Genomic DNA, 16,744 nt, shown 5'->3' on the forward strand with positions numbered 1-16,744 from the left:
CATACGCCTGACACAGAAATGCATCAGCAGATAAGCACAGAAGCAACAGTCTCCAGGACAGAGGCACGAGGAGAGACACAGAGCTCCTAGAACCCTAACCCAACACCAATAGCAGGTCCTCCAGTAAAGGCCGGGCCCAAAACCCAGCTGTGCCCGTGGCCAGGCACCCATTCAAGACCCCAGTAACAAGACTGCCCAGCACAGAGCAGGAAAACCCCTCAGAGCCCCCAACCAGGAATCCGCTATGCCGCGACGTGCCTGAAGCCCCCACAGAAACACCACGCCAACAGTGGTGGCCACACCACCAAGGCCTCCCCTACGATGTCACCAGAACCTCTAAGGCCATCCCCACATCACCAGTCAGTGCTGAACTATATCTCACTCTGATGAGTTCAGGTTGGTTTCATTTCTATATTCTACATTTTTAAAGGTAATATACTCCTGGTACACCTCTTACAATTTCAGGGGTTTTACACCTTTTGTAAGTATGTACAGGTTTTTCTAGGGAGTTATTTAAGTTTTTTTTTTCCATTTTGGAAATGACTAAATAATTCCAGTACTCAACCGGTGGTTTGTGTTTTGGTAGATGTGTGATTAGATGAAAATAGTTTTAGAACCTGGTAAAAAACAGATCATACACTGTGGTGGTCTAATAATAGAGCTTTGCAGACCAGTGCATTAAAGCTCCCAGACCAGAATGTGATGCAGTTTGCCAGAATAATCTCACTGGTGAACCAGAAGACGTTGGTGAAGTATAGGTCAAGCTCTGCGTGGCCACAGAAGTCAGTGCAAAGGGGAGTAGAGATTTAAACAGCTTGCTTCAGGTTTCTGTGGGATCCTTGATCAGAGCAGAAATATGTTACAGTTGTCTGTGAAGATGTAAGGCAGCTCACAGTTTTACAAGGCAATCTAGAAGCTCTCTAGACCAGGAGCTCTTGTATGTTAATTGTTCTTAGATTTTCACACACATCAGTCTAAGACAGTCGAGGTGGTTTTCAAAGCAAGCCCAGATGTTGTCCAGTACTGCTGGAAGACATGATTTCACCTCTTCCAGTCCTGGTGATGAGCCAGTACATTTCTCATAATTGATGTTTAATACACGTTTTGTAGTCAAACTTTAAATGTTGATACATTGCATCTCAGGATTGCAACTTTCATGACCTCAAAAATTATACTCAGCAAAACAAAATTTTGGTGGTACTAAACAATAACTTCAGCTTTAATTTTGTTTTAATTGGAGACGTGCTAAAGGGTCTCGTCATGCAACTGCAGTGACTTTCGTCTGTTTATTTCATGTTTGACAACTAAATAAACAGTAAAAACCAGAACACTGAATTTAAGAACTCACCATTAAAAAGGGTGAATGTTGAGCTGGTTTGTGCAGAATCAAAAATAGTCTTTAATGTCTGCCTTAAACTGCTACACACGTACAGTCATAAGGAAAAGAAAGTACACCCTCTTTTAGTTCTACTTTTATGCATCAGGACATAATAAAATGTTTTGGTTATGAAATAATCTAACCTCAACCATAAACACACAGAACAAATTCCACTGTCAATATTTTTCAAACTTTTTAAACAATGATGAAGTCACAATAGAAAAAGATTGTGTAAATTCACTCAAAAGCTTGTAGAACCATATTTAGCAGCAAAACTCATTTTCTGGTGGTCTCTCAGTTTGCTGTGGAGGGACTGTTGATGACCCCATTCAGTCTGAGCTTCAGAGAGATGGCCTTACATTTCACTCTAGAAGACTTTGGTATTTTGATTTCTATTCTACTCCAATCATAATACCTCCACCATCATGCTTTATAGTTGGCATGAGGTGTTAATGTGTTGTTTGGTTTTACCAAAACATGGTGCTTTCAAACATCACTGCTTCAGTCTCATCTGCCCAGGAAACATTATTTCAGAAGTCTTAGGTTTCATTCAGATGTAACTTTGTAAGTGGTGCTGTCATATTGTTTTTACAGGGAGAAGGCCTTCGTCCTTAACCTTTTGGAAGAAGCCAAACTTGTACAGTCTTTTTATAATTGAAATTATCATGAAAGCTTAGAATAAAACAGAATACATTTTAAACTGTGTCTGGAAGAATCTCTGTTCTGTGTAGAGACAGGGACGGTAATGTTCTCATCAAGGCCTTATTATGGGATATTAAACAGTAAAGTTAGAATATTTTACAGAATTTATGTTCTGAGATACAGATTAAAGAGCTCACATCTGCCCATGATTGTTGATCAATCACCGATTCTAAGTTTTAAAAGAGAAGATACTTCGCAACATCATTGTGTTCTGTTTTTATTTAAGTTTTACACATCGTCCCAACTTACTTGGAACTGGGGTTGTAAAACGTTTCGAGAAGTGAAGTTCTGGGAAAATTATTTAGGAACCCATAGTAGAAATGCTCCTTTAGTTCAGAGCTGCTAGGAAGTTATGGATCAGATGCCAAATTCAGTGTTAGCCAGCTGCAGTCTACAATGTCTTCTTACAGTGCTTACAAATCTTTGGTGTCATGTTTGTCATCCTGTCAGATTATTGTTTTCTTTCTGGGGAACCAAAATATTGTCATACAAACATTTTAAGTGATGGGAGCATCTCTTAAATGCCTATATAACTGATATTTGATAGCCAGTCCTACAAGTGGACACCATCCACACAACAAGGGAACTCAAGAACCTCTTAGATCCCTCACATTAAAATTACAAAATATAGATTCATACAGTTAAGCTTAAAGTACTTCCCTTTACAGTATATCTATGGGTCATAATAATAGACAATACATATTTCTCCAGCAGAAGTAGGGATGGGTACCTCTCACATCTGAATCGATACGGTACCTGGGAATCGATACCAGTACTCAACAGTACCAGTTTTTGGTACTTTTGTGTGTGTTTATGTGGTAATAAATGTTAATTCGTTTAACAAAATCTCAACAATTTTTAATTTAACATTTATTTCTCAATATATAAACTTTAAATAAATCAAACCAACATCTGGCTGTTTGTATTGTAACATCTCAGTTTTTTCAAACATTTCTTCTCCCATGTTACTGGCTGCAGAGGATGAGCCGCTAATGGATGCAGGTGTGGTAACGGTGCCTTGGGAAAAATCTTGTGCTTAACCAGGTACTTCCAGAGATTAGAAGTGTTCCCCCTGCTGGCCTTGGACTTCGCATCACAAATATTGCAGCGAGCATAATGTGCATCGCATTTTGAAATGTTTGCTTTCGAGCTCTTTCTATCAACCATGCTTTGTTGATTGTACCAGCGGCTACTAACGTCATTACGTTCTTGTGCGTGCAATGCTGTGTTCATGTCGGGCATGGAAAATCGCCAACTCTTCCACTCCATCAGTGTCACAATGACGTGTTTAGGTGCCGAAACATCGTACAGTTTGATTTTATGTGAATTGGTACTCGGGTACCTATAAGAGTACAGATTTTGGTACTCGAAGTAAGTCAAATAATAACAGAACTAGATAGTTCTTGAGATGGAGATGTTGTTTAATGATTAAATGAGTACCATACCAACTTTATCAAAATATGCTAATATTTTGAGAAGGACCTGTAAAGCACTTTATACACAGACAGGACCAAAGTGCTGTACACAGTTATAAAAATAATGCAAAATGGAAAAAGATTGAATATAAAATACATATTAATGTACAGACACAATAAAACAAGTAAAAACATCTCAGATTTTGCCAAACGCCAAAGAAAAAAGATGGGTCTTAAGGAGGGACTTAAAAACAGTGAGTGAAGAGGCCTGTCTTATGCCCAAAGGAAGATCATTCCAAAGCTTGGAATGATCTTCATTGTACAAAGTACATTGCTGTGACAAAAAGCACAGTTTGATCTTGGGGTGAATTAGCTGGGGGGTCCTTTCCTGGGAAGAATGGTCACAAAATAAGACAACCCTTCTCAGAATGAGGGGCAGCAACATGCAGCCATTGCTGATATCTTTCCACCCTGGCATTTTGTTAGCACCCATTTTTAAGCTCCAGACCAGCAAACATTAAAAACTCCGATTTAACAGAGGTTAAATCTCTGTTAAATCTTCCCTCTATGCCTGCACTTTATTTCTATACTGTCACCCATGTCACCTCTGACAGAACCTGACTAGTGGTCCTCCTTCTAAGTAGCTTACTGTTAGAGTTTATATTAAGTACATTGTCTTATGTTCATTTTTAAGTAGCTTAGGATAAAAGAGTTTGCCAAATACATAAACATAAAATGTCCTGGTCAGAGATTTTAGATCCACTCACAACACTTTCTCACTCTTCATTGGTGTCTCCATATTATAAATAATGCTGTTTGAAAAATAAAATCTAATCATTTTCTTCTCCTAATGGCTAATCAGTCCCTCATGACGTCTCCTCCCACAGACGTTGAGGCTGCTGAAGAACTGTGCAGAGATTGGACAGAACCAGTAAACCCAGGAAGAAACTCTGAGCAACCAGTCTTAGCCAGAATTGATAGGTCTCTCAAGATTTGGTTGTAATAAAATATTTGGCACAATTAAGACATCCAACAAACTTGGAAAGAAACATCAGCATTTCAGTCTGAATTAAAGACAAGGCAAGTTTTTTTGTGTAGCACATTTCACATTCCAGCAACAAGACATTTCAAAGTGCTTTATATGAGGAAAAAAGTACATTGCTGTGACAAAAAACATATATACATTGGAGTCGTATAATAAAGAAAAGTAAGAAAGCAAAAGTTGGACTACAAACTGAAATTAATGAATGCATTCAATGTTTTTAGGCCGATATTTATTTAACATAAAATCAAATAAACAGCTGTTTGTGCCTAGAACTCCCCTCAAGGGACGGGACAGTAGGAACAGCACTCCTGAAGTGATCCATTTGGGTTCTATAAGTGAGCCCAGATATGACTTTTGACCATGGTAACCAGGCTTTTCTCATTTTATCATTGGGATTCTGATGTTGACTTTGAATTCCTTCTCCTTGCTCTTTCCTTGCCCCTCTTAAATGAATATTAGGTATAATTACTCAAAACGCTAGGCCATAAAACACCTTCTTTCGGCCTCTGAGAGGCTGATGAACTTTTGATGAAAGTTAGATTTTAGTCAATTTAATTAGTATTTACAAAGTTTAATTCCAACACCATAAACCTCTCTTTTTAGCTATTAAATCTTTAATATGGATGTGGATCTTTTGTTTCTTTTTGCCAAATTAAATCTCTAGGAAATGAACATTAGTTTGATTAACAGTAATAACAATGATTGATTATACCTAATACCAGATCCTGTTGATTCTCAGTCTTTAATGTGTCATTAATTTCATTGATTTAAATAAATTCCCTTGCTTCTAATGTAATAGAGATTAGAGAATTTATCCTTCAGACTGATTTTTGACCAATTATGAGACATTATTATGGTTTAACATAGCCCAGTTACTATGTATTAAAAAAAAGTAACGTTCAGAGCATATGTCTGGACAACAGCATCATTAGGTATTTTCAGCTTGCTCTGACATCCCAAAAAAATGTGTTGACAGTTCCAACAGGAAAACTCGATCTGTTCTTGCCAAGAACAGAAAATGTAATCCAGATTTTGTTGTCAAGTGGAACTCACAACATATTAGTCCTCATGAGACCGAACTGAAGAGTAACTTTCTGGATCCCTTCAAGCTCAAACATCTAGGTAATGTCTAACTAATAAAACAACTCTAATACATATCTTGGGTGATTTTAAGAGATTACTGTTAGACATTAAAATCCAGAGAAATAAAACAAGCTTCATGAACAACATTTAACCAGGATGATATAAAGCCACCTGGGAAAAGTAACAAAAGCTTAACAGTGATTTATATCAGTCTTTACTCTGTTGTTCCACTATCTCAGAAGGCTAAAGCATTTTATCATGGTAAAACACACATCTTCTCTCTCCACTCCTTTTTTATCATGCTCTCTGTCCTGTCCGAGAAGTGCAATGGGTTGACAAATTAACAGCATTAGTCTCCGTAATTCTTAGGAAAACCACAAAGTCCAACATCCGACACCAGAATCAAACTCATATGTGGGACAGCAGCGTGTTGCACGCCCAACCACCAGGGAAAAACATCTCCTTTTGATTAAAACAATACACCTCACCTAACCTTCTTGCCAACCACAAACTAATAATTTAAAAGGCATATATTGTCATATTTTACAACCTAAAACCTTGAAAGCATGAAACATGTATTTATATATCAGGATACTCAATGTATGTCCACATTTTAAAACGCACACATCTAATATTCTTTAGTAGATCACAAGGATTTCTGTGGACACCAACTTTAATCAATAACAACAGGGTTAAATAAACATAAATCATACTCTGTCTTTCCATTGGTTTTTAGAGTCTATAAGCAATTTTTAAATGCACTTTTCTGAAACAATAGGAATCTTGCAATTGAGGGAAGGAGCAGTGCCAACCTGGGGGAAGAGGACACAATACTGTTTATGCCGTGAATACCTTTAGCAGGAAGTCAAGAGCCAGACCACTGAGGTGACCGCAGCTGTGTTTCTATGAGCAAAGTTTTCACTTTTTAAGTGTGCTCTGTCAGAAAATAAATGATTTACGTCTGTGGATCGTGTTGCTAAAAGAAAACCAATAACCGCTCTTTGCAAATGTTCCTCCTACCACATTTATCAATAACTAGACATTGAAAACTGCCTTCAGATGGGCTTAAAGGGACTTGGCTGGCGTATCAGACTGTGTCGTCGGAAAAATGTTTTCACAGCTACAACATTATAGTGCAGTAAAATAGTCAGGAAAAACAAGGACTGATTATGTAGAGATATGTGAGACTAGCGAAATCTCATCTACTCTATTATGTAGGGTACCTTGGTGACACGGTTGTTGGGAGAAATTGGAGTGCTATTGCCCATCGAAGTAACATAGCTGGTCAATGAGAAAAAAATAGCATCTATTTGAGTGCTGCCAGAATTTTAGTGTTTTGAATTACAGCTTTTGTCACAAGCGTTCATTCACCGCTTTGCTGAATAACAGACAGACTAAGTTCAACACAAAGTTCTTTTAAATCTCAGGGTAGAGTGCGGGTCTCTTAGGTATTCAAGCTAAAGGACTTCATCCCCCTCAGTGGAAAAAAAACCCAGATATGAACTCATATTTAAACAGAAAACTTTGTTCTCAATTGTTTTGTCTTAGGCTGCCATTGTGTTGTGCACTGATGCTGGTTATGTTTTGTTTTTCAAACATAACATTAACACTGCAGCATATTTCGGATATATTCTCAACTGCCCTGTCTCCCTTTTGTCTTTCATGCTTTTTCACACGTTACTCTATTTCAGACATGGAAATGATTATACGTATTTGAGCTGCAAGCCTAAAAATGAAATGAAAAGGGAAGGTTGTAAAAATGATTATATGTTCTTTAATGTTTTTTTTATTGTAAAGGAGGCCTGAGTAAATCCGACCCGCTAAAACATCTCCTCGCCGGAGGCTACGACGCTTTAACCACTGATTTGTAAAGTCACACAGCTGCCAAGAATGCCTCATTTGTCACAACACCACATTCAGCCTTGAACATAAATCTTGCTCAATGTCAAATGTATGGCCAATTAAGCCATGAATATTCAACATTTGTCTTGGGTTTGCTGCACAAATCTGGCTTTGAAAAGCTAATTTGTATTTGATAGCTTTGGTATCCTGAAACCAAACTCTTCTCCCAGTGCAAGATGAATATTTCAAATGTAGGTATTCCTGTAATTACTAAGCCGTAACTCATGGACTTTAGGTCAACCACATTCACTGTAGTGATCCCAATGCATGTGTGGCTGTCTTAGCAGAGGATTCCCATGACACACGGTTCAACTTCTGTAGCTTGGCCTATGCAAAGCTTCACACCGAAGGCACCTCTCCGCTCGTTTTATCCCTCTGGCTTTCAGTTCAGACATACAGCTTATCAATGTGTCGGAAAGGAAGAACGCTAATATCCTGTTCTTTTACTGACACAGGTTGGGAGATACCTTTTCCCACTTGCACACAAAAGATGGTGCGCACCACTTTGCTAATATGGGCGCTAAAGATAGCAACCTTGCCTGAAGCAAGATTGTCTGACAAGACATTTGAACAAAACACTTGACAGACATTTCCCATCTTGTTTTGTTTGGCCTCTCCCTAAATGTGCATTCTTCAGGAAGTCTGAGCTCTCCTAATGAAACAAAACAAAACAAAATACAAAGGAAGAGCGAAAAAGCAAAGTCCTTACCTGGGGCTGATGAAGCCAGATGCCGTAGAGAAGAATATTTCGGAGTTTGGCCTTTATGGCCAGGCCCGTCAGTGCACCAGACTCTGCTGCCAGCATGCTGGTAAACGGCTCTGCCGTGACGCTCAAATGCATCTTGAAAAAACAAAGTATTTTAAATAAACAGGGTCGGGTTATTGTGCTTTACTTAATTTCCAAAACAATCTCAGAGACAGATGCCTAAAATTAGAATTATTCACAGCAATTATTCTGTCATATCTCCTTAAAAACTGTAACAGTGAACCAATTTAAAGCAGTCAATTTATTTTCTCTAAACATGTAATTATTTCGATCTATTTGAATATAAATCTAGTATTCTAAGATGCGTGACTGAGCAGATGACAGTTATTAAATATGTAAGACAGGTTATGCAGGGCCAGGTCTGCATGCAAATCTGTCACAATATATAAACATTTAACCCGAAATTTATGGCAAACAAAAGATGGTATACCAACTGAAGATTTTGTGAGGACTAAAAAGAAAGGTAGTTTTCAGTAGTTCTCTGGCCATAATAAATGACCTAAGGATGCATCCAGAAATCAGGTAAAACAGATGATTCTCAGGGACCGATCATTCATTTAAATTTAGTTTTTTTTAAATGATTATTTTTTGTGGCACTAGTGGCCTTTGTTTCACAGTATATAGATAAGAAATGGGCAGAGTGAGTAGACTGTTACAGTTAGTTAGCCTAATCGCTATTCGCGGCAGCAGGTTTGTCATCTCTGACGAAATTATTTCCCCTCTGTTCATTTGCGCAGGGCGGCTCTGAGTGCATGATTGCACATGCCAAAGGCATGTTGCCCTGCGAGCAGATGCTTTATGTTTGTGGTCCGGACGGACCCAGCGAGGCAAAGACTACATCCTGCCTTGCCTTTAATCAGAATGATGGATTACAGGCCACTGAGCAGGAGGGCAGAGCTGTCTCCAGAGTGGCGCACGCCCTCCGCCATCGCGCCATCTGTGCGCACACAGGGCAACTGGTCTAGTCTTACAACACCACTGGAGCGCGCGCAACCTGTTAACTGTGTTACTTGACATAACTCGCGGTCGCACCTTAGAAATTGGCCAATCAATATTAACAATATAAAAGACAAACGTGTCAAAGAATTCATTAGAGGTTTGTCTCCAATGAACTTTTAAAATATATCGGAGACTCACTGTTCTCTTTTTTTTGAGAGTATTTGTTTGAGGAGTTCGGAGTTTATCATAAATAGCCACAATATATAAGCCTGAACATCATATTAGCATTATATATAACTTGTGGTAAGAGTTGGCTATCTGTATGATAATTTCAGAAACCTAACATCACATCACTGTCCAGCAATGAATGCAAATTGAACATTTATGTACATAAAAATAAAAGATTGTGCAATAATTTTACTGAATTCTTTTTGTTTGTTTTGCCAATAATTTAACGATGTACATGTTTGACTGTTTCAGTTGTTTTTTTGTGACAGTTTTTACTGTATAAACCCTCACCTGGCACATGTTCAGTTGCAAAAAAAACATTAAACTGATCCAGCTCCAATTGCTCTGCAATGACACAATGCTACTGATCACTAATGCAATGCGTTTTGTTTAGTGACAAGGTTAAAGCATATATACTGTGTTTTTCACCACATGTAATAGACTGCTTTAAAATTGTTATTTTCCGCCTGCTAAAAATTGATTTTAGCATCCAGTTTGCAACTTAAGGATTTAATCTCCCTTATAATGTCTTTTGGTTTCTTTCCTATTAATTATATTAAAAACCTCAAAGTACAGTGGGCCCTTTGTATGATGTGCAATTCCAGTTAGGCTGTGCGCGTTTCTCTGGGGGATGATAAAGTATGTGCACACTTCACCAGGATCAGGTTTGTGCTTCAGCAGCAGATGATCTTATTCACAGAGCTGGTGCGCAAGAAAAAAAGTGTCGCAAGGAGTTTTATCATAGGAGATATAGCATCTGTTTGTGATTGGCTCCGAATCAGATCGTAGATCATCCTACATAGAATTCTCTACTCGTACTCCTACTCATCGTCTTCTGCTTATCCGGGACTGGGTCGTGGGTGCAGCAGACTCAGCAGAGACACCCAGACATCCCTATCCCCAGACACCTCCTCCAGCTCCTCCGGGGGAAGCCCAAGGCGTTCCCAGGTCAGCCGAGAGACATAGTCCCTCCAGCGTGTCCTGGGCCGTCCCCTGGGCCTCCTCCCGGTGGGACATGCCTGGAACAACTCCTGAGGAACGCGTCCAGATGGCATCCAGAATAGATGCCTGAGCCACCTCAACTGGCTCCTCTCGATGTGGAGGAGCAGCGGCTCTACTCCGAGGCTCTCCCGGATGGCTGAGCTCCTCACCCTATATCTAAGGGTGTGCCTGGCAACCCTACGGAGGAAGCTCATTTCAGCAGCTTGTATCCGGGATCTCGTTCTTTCGGTCATGACCCAAAGTTCATGACCATAGGTGAGGGTAGGAACGTAGACAGACCGGTAAATCGAGAGCGTCGCTTTTCGGCTCAGCTCTCTCTTCACCACAACGGACCGGCACAGTGCCCCCATTACTGCGGCAGCCGCACCGATCCTTCTGTCAATCTCCAACTCCATTCTTCCCTCACTCGTGAACAAGACCTAAAGAGGACAAGCCACCCTTTTCCGGTCGAGTACCATGGTCTCTGACTTAGAGGAGCTGATCTTCATCCCAGGCGCTTCACACTCGGCTGCGAACCGCCCCAGCACATGCTGTAGGTCTTGGCTAGAGGGGGCCAGCTGGACTACGTCACCTGCAAAAAAAAGAGACAAAATCCACTGGTCCCCAAACCAGACCCCCTCCGGCCCTTGGCTGTGTCTAGAAATCCTGTCCATAAAAGTTATGAACAGGACAGGTGACAAAGGGCAGCCCTGCCAGAGTCCAACATGCACCGGGAGCCGGCCCGACTCAGTGCCGGCAATGCGGACCAACCTCCTGCTCCGCTTGTACAGGGACCGGATGGCCCCTAATAAAGGGCCCCCGATTCCATACTCTTGGAGCACCCCCCACAGGGCATCATGAGGGACACAGTCGAATGCCTTCTCCAGGTCCACAAAACACATGTGGACCGGTTGGACAAACTCCCATGAACCCTTAAGTACCCAGTAGAGGGTATAGAGCTGGTCCAGTGTTCCACAGCCGGGACCAAAACCATACTGGTCCTCCTGAAGCCGAGGTTCGACTATCGACCGGACTCTCCTCTCCAATACCCTGGCGTAGGCCTTACCAGGGAGGCTGAGGAGTCTGATCCCCCTGTAGTGGGAACACACCCTCCGGTCACCCTTCTTATGAAGGGAGACCACCACCAAAGTCTGCCAGTCCAGAGGCACTGTCCCCGACCGCCACGCAATGTTGAAGAGGCGTGTCAACCATGACAGCCCCACAACATCCAGAGACTTGAGGTACTCAGGGCGGATCTCATCCACCCCCGAAGCCCTGCCACAGAGGCGCTTTTTAACCACCTCTGTGACTTCATCCTGGGTGATGCGGAGAACATGGTCCACTCAGACTATGTCTCCAACATCCCCTAGAATCTGGTCAAAGCTCTCCCGGAGGTGGGAGTTGAATACATCCCTGGCCAAGGGCTCTGCCAGACGTTCCCAGCAGACCCTCACTATGCCCTTGGGCCTGCCAACTCTGTCCGGCTTTGTCCGCCTCCAGCGGATCCAACTCACCACCAGGTGGTGATCAGTGGACAGCTCAGCCCCTCTTTTCACCCGAGTGTTCAAAACATGCGGCCGAAGGTCTGATGATACGACAACAAAGTCGATCATTGACCTCCTGCCTAGGGTGTCCTGGTGCCAAGTGCACTGATGGACACCCTTACGCTTGAACATGGTGTTCATTATGGACATCCCGTAACTAGTACAGAAGTCCAATAACAAAGCACCACTCGGATTCAGATCGGGGAGCCCATTCCCACGTGGGCGTTAAAGTCCCCCAGCAGAATAATGGAGTCCCCGGGAGGGGCACTATCCAGCGCCCCCGACAGAGACACCAAGAAGTCCAGGTACTCCGCACTACTGCTCGGCCCGTAGGCAGAAACGACAGTCAGAGACCTATCCCCGACCCGAAGGCGAAGGGATGCGACCCTCTCATCCACTGGGGTAAACCCCAACACGAGATGGCTGAGCTGGGGGGCAACAAGCAAACCCACACCAGCCCGCTGCCTCTCCCCGTGGGCCACTCCAGAGTAGAAGAGAGTCCAGCCCCTCTCAAGGAGATGGGTTCCAGAGACCACGCTGTGCGTGGAGGTGAGCCCAACTATTTCTAGTCGATATCTATCGACCTCCCGCACAAGCTCAGGCTCCTCCCCCCCCCCCAGCGAGGTGACATTCCACGTCCCTAGAGCCAGCCTAAGCATCCGGGGATCGGGCCGCTGAGGTCTCCACCTTCATCCGCCGCCGAATTCACTATTCTTATGTAATTTTATTATTTTTATTTTGGCAATGCAAACCATCTACAGAAGACTCTCTCTGTCATCTCTAATTCTATCTATTCCTCCTTCTGGTCAAAGTGACAGCAGACATTTTTGTGTCCCCGTTAGATTTTACACATGCAATCTGATTAGCACTTCTTTGTAGATCAGCTTTGCAGAAGCAAACAGGTTTGCATGTTGTTTTGTACACGCAAACCTTTTGAACCTCAGGCCTATAGCTGGCAACAAAAAGCTTCTCTTTGAGCAACAGCAAACATAACTTACATAAACACACAATAACAGACTAAAAGTTCTGGGTAATTAGGTTCTGGGGGATAAAGGTTCAGGGTAGTATAAGGAAAATATGTCTAATTTAAATCGCAAAGATTGCTCACTCGCTTTTAAAACATATAAAAATACTTTAAAGCAGCTGACTGTCTGCCAACATGGATGTAGAGTCCCTGCTGTTAACTCACCCAAATAATGACTGCTGGGTTGAGAAGAACTCGATTTCCTGCCTCTAAAGCCACAAGTAAGGCCTCCACTTCTGAAAGGGAAGAAGGGTCGACCTGGAGATCAAGGAAAGCAATCATTAAATAAGATAATTCTCTGCTAGACGTATTTGTTTCTTGGACATGTTTTCACTAATCACTTCTATATTGTAAAGCTTCTAAAATGGGAACTCACAGAAACCTGGAAGAAGTTCCAGTCTTTTAACAGATACATGGCGTTGTCGCCCATCAGATCTGGTGTGACTTTCAGCTCCTGCAATGCCCAGAGATATTTCAAACTTTCAAATAATGAATGCCTTTTGACTTTGGTGTCATGGTCCTGGTGCATTCCAGGTTAAGTGAAAAAACTCACTCCAATATTTGAAGGTCAGGAACCTTCTGGTGTCTTGCTCTATTTTGGTTGTTTTCTAGTACAACCTCTTGCTTTCCTAACATTTATTATTATGTGATCAAAGAGGTTAAAAACCATAATGCTCCATAGGGCCTGTAAGTGTTCTTTTATTCAAGGGGCCAAGAACAAGAACACAGTTCTCTCTGGCAGGACATTTCATACTTCACAAGAACCCTAGTACAGAACTCTTGGAAGGTCTCATAGGTCCCTCTGCAGCATTTGTATTTAACAGTTTTCAGACATCTCACAAGAACAATGTTCTAGCCAGATGGTGCCTTAAAAACAAGCTGCAAGAACAGATTGATGTAATTTTGTTTTTGCAGCCCTGGAAGAGAGAAAAACTTCTGTTCTTCCATAGCATATATTGGCCTTTAGGAAATACAGGGGTTGGACAATGAAACTGAAACACCTGTCATTTTATTGTGGGAGGTTTCATGGCTAAATTGGACCAGCCTGGTAGCCAGTCTTCATTGATTGCATATTGCACCAGTAAGAGCACAGTTTTGCTCAAAATATTGAAATGCACACAACATTATGGGTGACATACCAGAGTTCAAAAGAGGTCAAATTGTTGGTGCACATCTTGCTGGTGCATCTGTGATCAAGATAGCAAGTCTTTGTGATGTATCAAGAGCCATGGTATCCAGGGTAATGTCAGCATACCACCAAGAAGGACGAACCACATCCAACAGGATTAACTGTGGACGCAAGAGGAAGCTGTCTGAAAGGGATGTTCGGGTGCTAACCCGGATTGTATCCAAAAAACATAAAACCAGGGCTGCCCAAATCACAGCAGAATTAAATGTGCACCTCAACTCTCCTGTTTCCACCAGAACTGTCCGTCGGGAGCTCCACAGGGTCAATATACACAGCCGGGCTGCTATAGCCAAACCATTGGGTCACTCATGCCAATGCCAAATGCCGGTTTCAATGGTACAAGGAGCACAAATCTTGGGCTGTGGACAATGTGAAACATGTATTGTTCTCTGATGAGTCCACCTTTACTGTTCCCCACATCCGGGAGAGTTACGGTGTGGAGAAGCCCCAAAGAAGCGTACCACCCAGACTGTTGCATGCCCAGAGTGAAGCATGGGGGTGGATCAGTGATGGTTTGGGCTGCCATATCAGGGCATTCCCTTGGCCCAATACTTGTGCTAGATGGGCGCATCACTGCCAAGGAGTACCAAACCATTCTTGAGGACCATGTGCATCCAATGGTTCAAACATTGTATCCTGAAGGCGGTGCCGTGTATCAGGATGACAATGCACTAATACACACAGCAAGACTGGTGAAAGATTGGTTTGATGAACATGAAAGTGAAGTTGAACATCTCCCATGGCCTGCACAGTCACCAGATCTAAATATTATTGAGCCACATTGGGGTGTTTTGGAGGAGCGAGTCAGGAAACGTTTTCCTCCACCAGTATCACGTAGTGACCTGGCCACTATCCTGCAAGAAGAATGGCTTAAAATCCCTCTGACCACTGTGCAGGACTTGCATATGTCATTCCCAAGACGAATTGACGCTGTATTGGCCGCAAAAGGAGGCCCTACACCATACTAATAAATTATTGTGGTTTAAAACCAGGTGTTTCAGTTTCATTGTCCAACCCCTGTATGTACAGTAATGGCAAAAAGATTTTGCAGTGAAACAAATGTTGTGTTTTGTAACATTTCACAAAGTTTTTAAATTATTCTGCCCAGTGGTTACACATATTTATTCAGTGCAAAGATAATAATTGACTTATGAAGTTTACTCAATAAAAAAACGGTGGTGCAGTTGGTAGCACTGTTGCCTTGCAGCAAGAAGGTCCTGGGTTCAATTCCCGGCCTGGGGTCTTTCTGCATGGAGTTTGCATGTTCTCCCTGTGCATGCGTGGGTTCTCACCGGGTACTCTGGCTTCCTCCCACAGTCCAAAGACATGCCTGTTAGGTTAATTGGTAACTCATTCATACACCCTTAGATGTATGAATGAGTGTGTGCATGGTTGTTTGTGTGTTGCCCTGCAATGGACTGGTGACCTGTCCAGGGTGTACCCTGCCTCTCGCCCATAGACTGCTGGAGATAGGCACCAGCTCCCCCTGTGACCCACTATGGAAATGACTGAGTGACTGACAAGAAACCTAAGGACTGTTGTATGATCAAACAGATATGCCCTGAGATTTTTTGGAAAACTAACAAAAATGTTGTTTCTTTACTTTCTACATCCCATCATAAAGTAAAATGCTCCAAGACCTTTCCTTGCTTTAACAGGTCAACTGTTAGTTCCCAGTGCAAACACTTCCCAGTGCAAACACCAGCTGGCCATATGAATTCCTGCTTACCTAGAGTATAAATAAAATGTAACACACAGGGCCATTTGTTTTAGCCACTCTTCAAAATTGCAAAGACAAAATGTGGCAAAATGGAATGAACGCCATTTGCCTAGTTCCGGCTAGTGATTTTACCACTTACCTGTGTTCAAGGAACTAAAGGAGGAGGTGCGGCCTAACTTCCTGTATTTGGAGGTTTCAGGGAAGTGATGTCATAGGAGGTACCAGGTGAAGAGGGGAGAAGAAACTGTTAAAGTATTAAGTTCATTTTAGGGTTTTGTTTGTTAGTTTTGATGTGTTAGAGTTAGGATATAATTGTTAAACCGTAAACACAGGGTTGTTGCTAGATAGAAGTAGCTTAAGTGATTTGAGATTATTTCTCATGTTGGAATATACCTGTAAGATGGAAGATTCCATTTGAGTTAATTGTGTTTGAAAGGGCATGAGGGTATTTAAGCAGATCAGGAAAGAAGTTAAGGAGAGAGGACCAGGTCAGTGTAGCTGTGTGCACGTGATGTTAATTTTGGTTGGTTTGAGTATAGTTATGTTTATTTTGTCACTTTCAAGTTTAAGTCATTTTTGTACGTATTTGTGGTTGTCTTTTGTAAATAAACCACCTGCTACACTGGAGAACATCAGTCTGCTGCCCTTCTTCAGCCACTTTGGCCACAATATACCACACAAAAGAACATGCCTTTCAAGCAAGGCCTATATGTGTTGATCCTCATAAGGTAAGAAATAACTACGGTACAAGAAAATAGCCACTAGCCCAACAGTGGCATTTTGGGGTTTAACAAGTCTACATAATAATAGTTAGAAGCCTTGGGCATG

General features: G+C 41.9%; 1 protein-coding gene across 3 annotated transcripts in view; it reads right to left on the reverse strand.

The window, feature by feature from the left end:
* The window catches only part of crppa (CDP-L-ribitol pyrophosphorylase A), a 58,423-nt gene that overhangs the window by 24,637 nt on the left and 17,042 nt on the right, over positions 1–16,744 (reverse strand). For 2 of the 3 annotated variants that reach the window (XM_047361997.1, XM_047361999.1), the window contains exons 7-9: positions 13,384–13,461; positions 13,173–13,265; positions 8,235–8,366 (exon numbers count right to left, since the gene is read on the reverse strand). In XM_047361997.1, coding sequence (XP_047217953.1) covers positions 8,235–8,366; positions 13,173–13,265; positions 13,384–13,461 — 303 coding nt within the window. The remainder of the gene's footprint in view (positions 1–8,234; positions 8,367–13,172; positions 13,266–13,383; positions 13,462–16,744) is intronic. The other variant, XM_047361998.1, reaches the window with a different exon arrangement.

This window comes from Girardinichthys multiradiatus, chromosome 3 (genome assembly GCF_021462225.1).
Source record: "Girardinichthys multiradiatus isolate DD_20200921_A chromosome 3, DD_fGirMul_XY1, whole genome shotgun sequence".
NCBI classification, from domain to species: Eukaryota; Metazoa; Chordata; class Actinopteri; order Cyprinodontiformes; family Goodeidae; genus Girardinichthys; species Girardinichthys multiradiatus.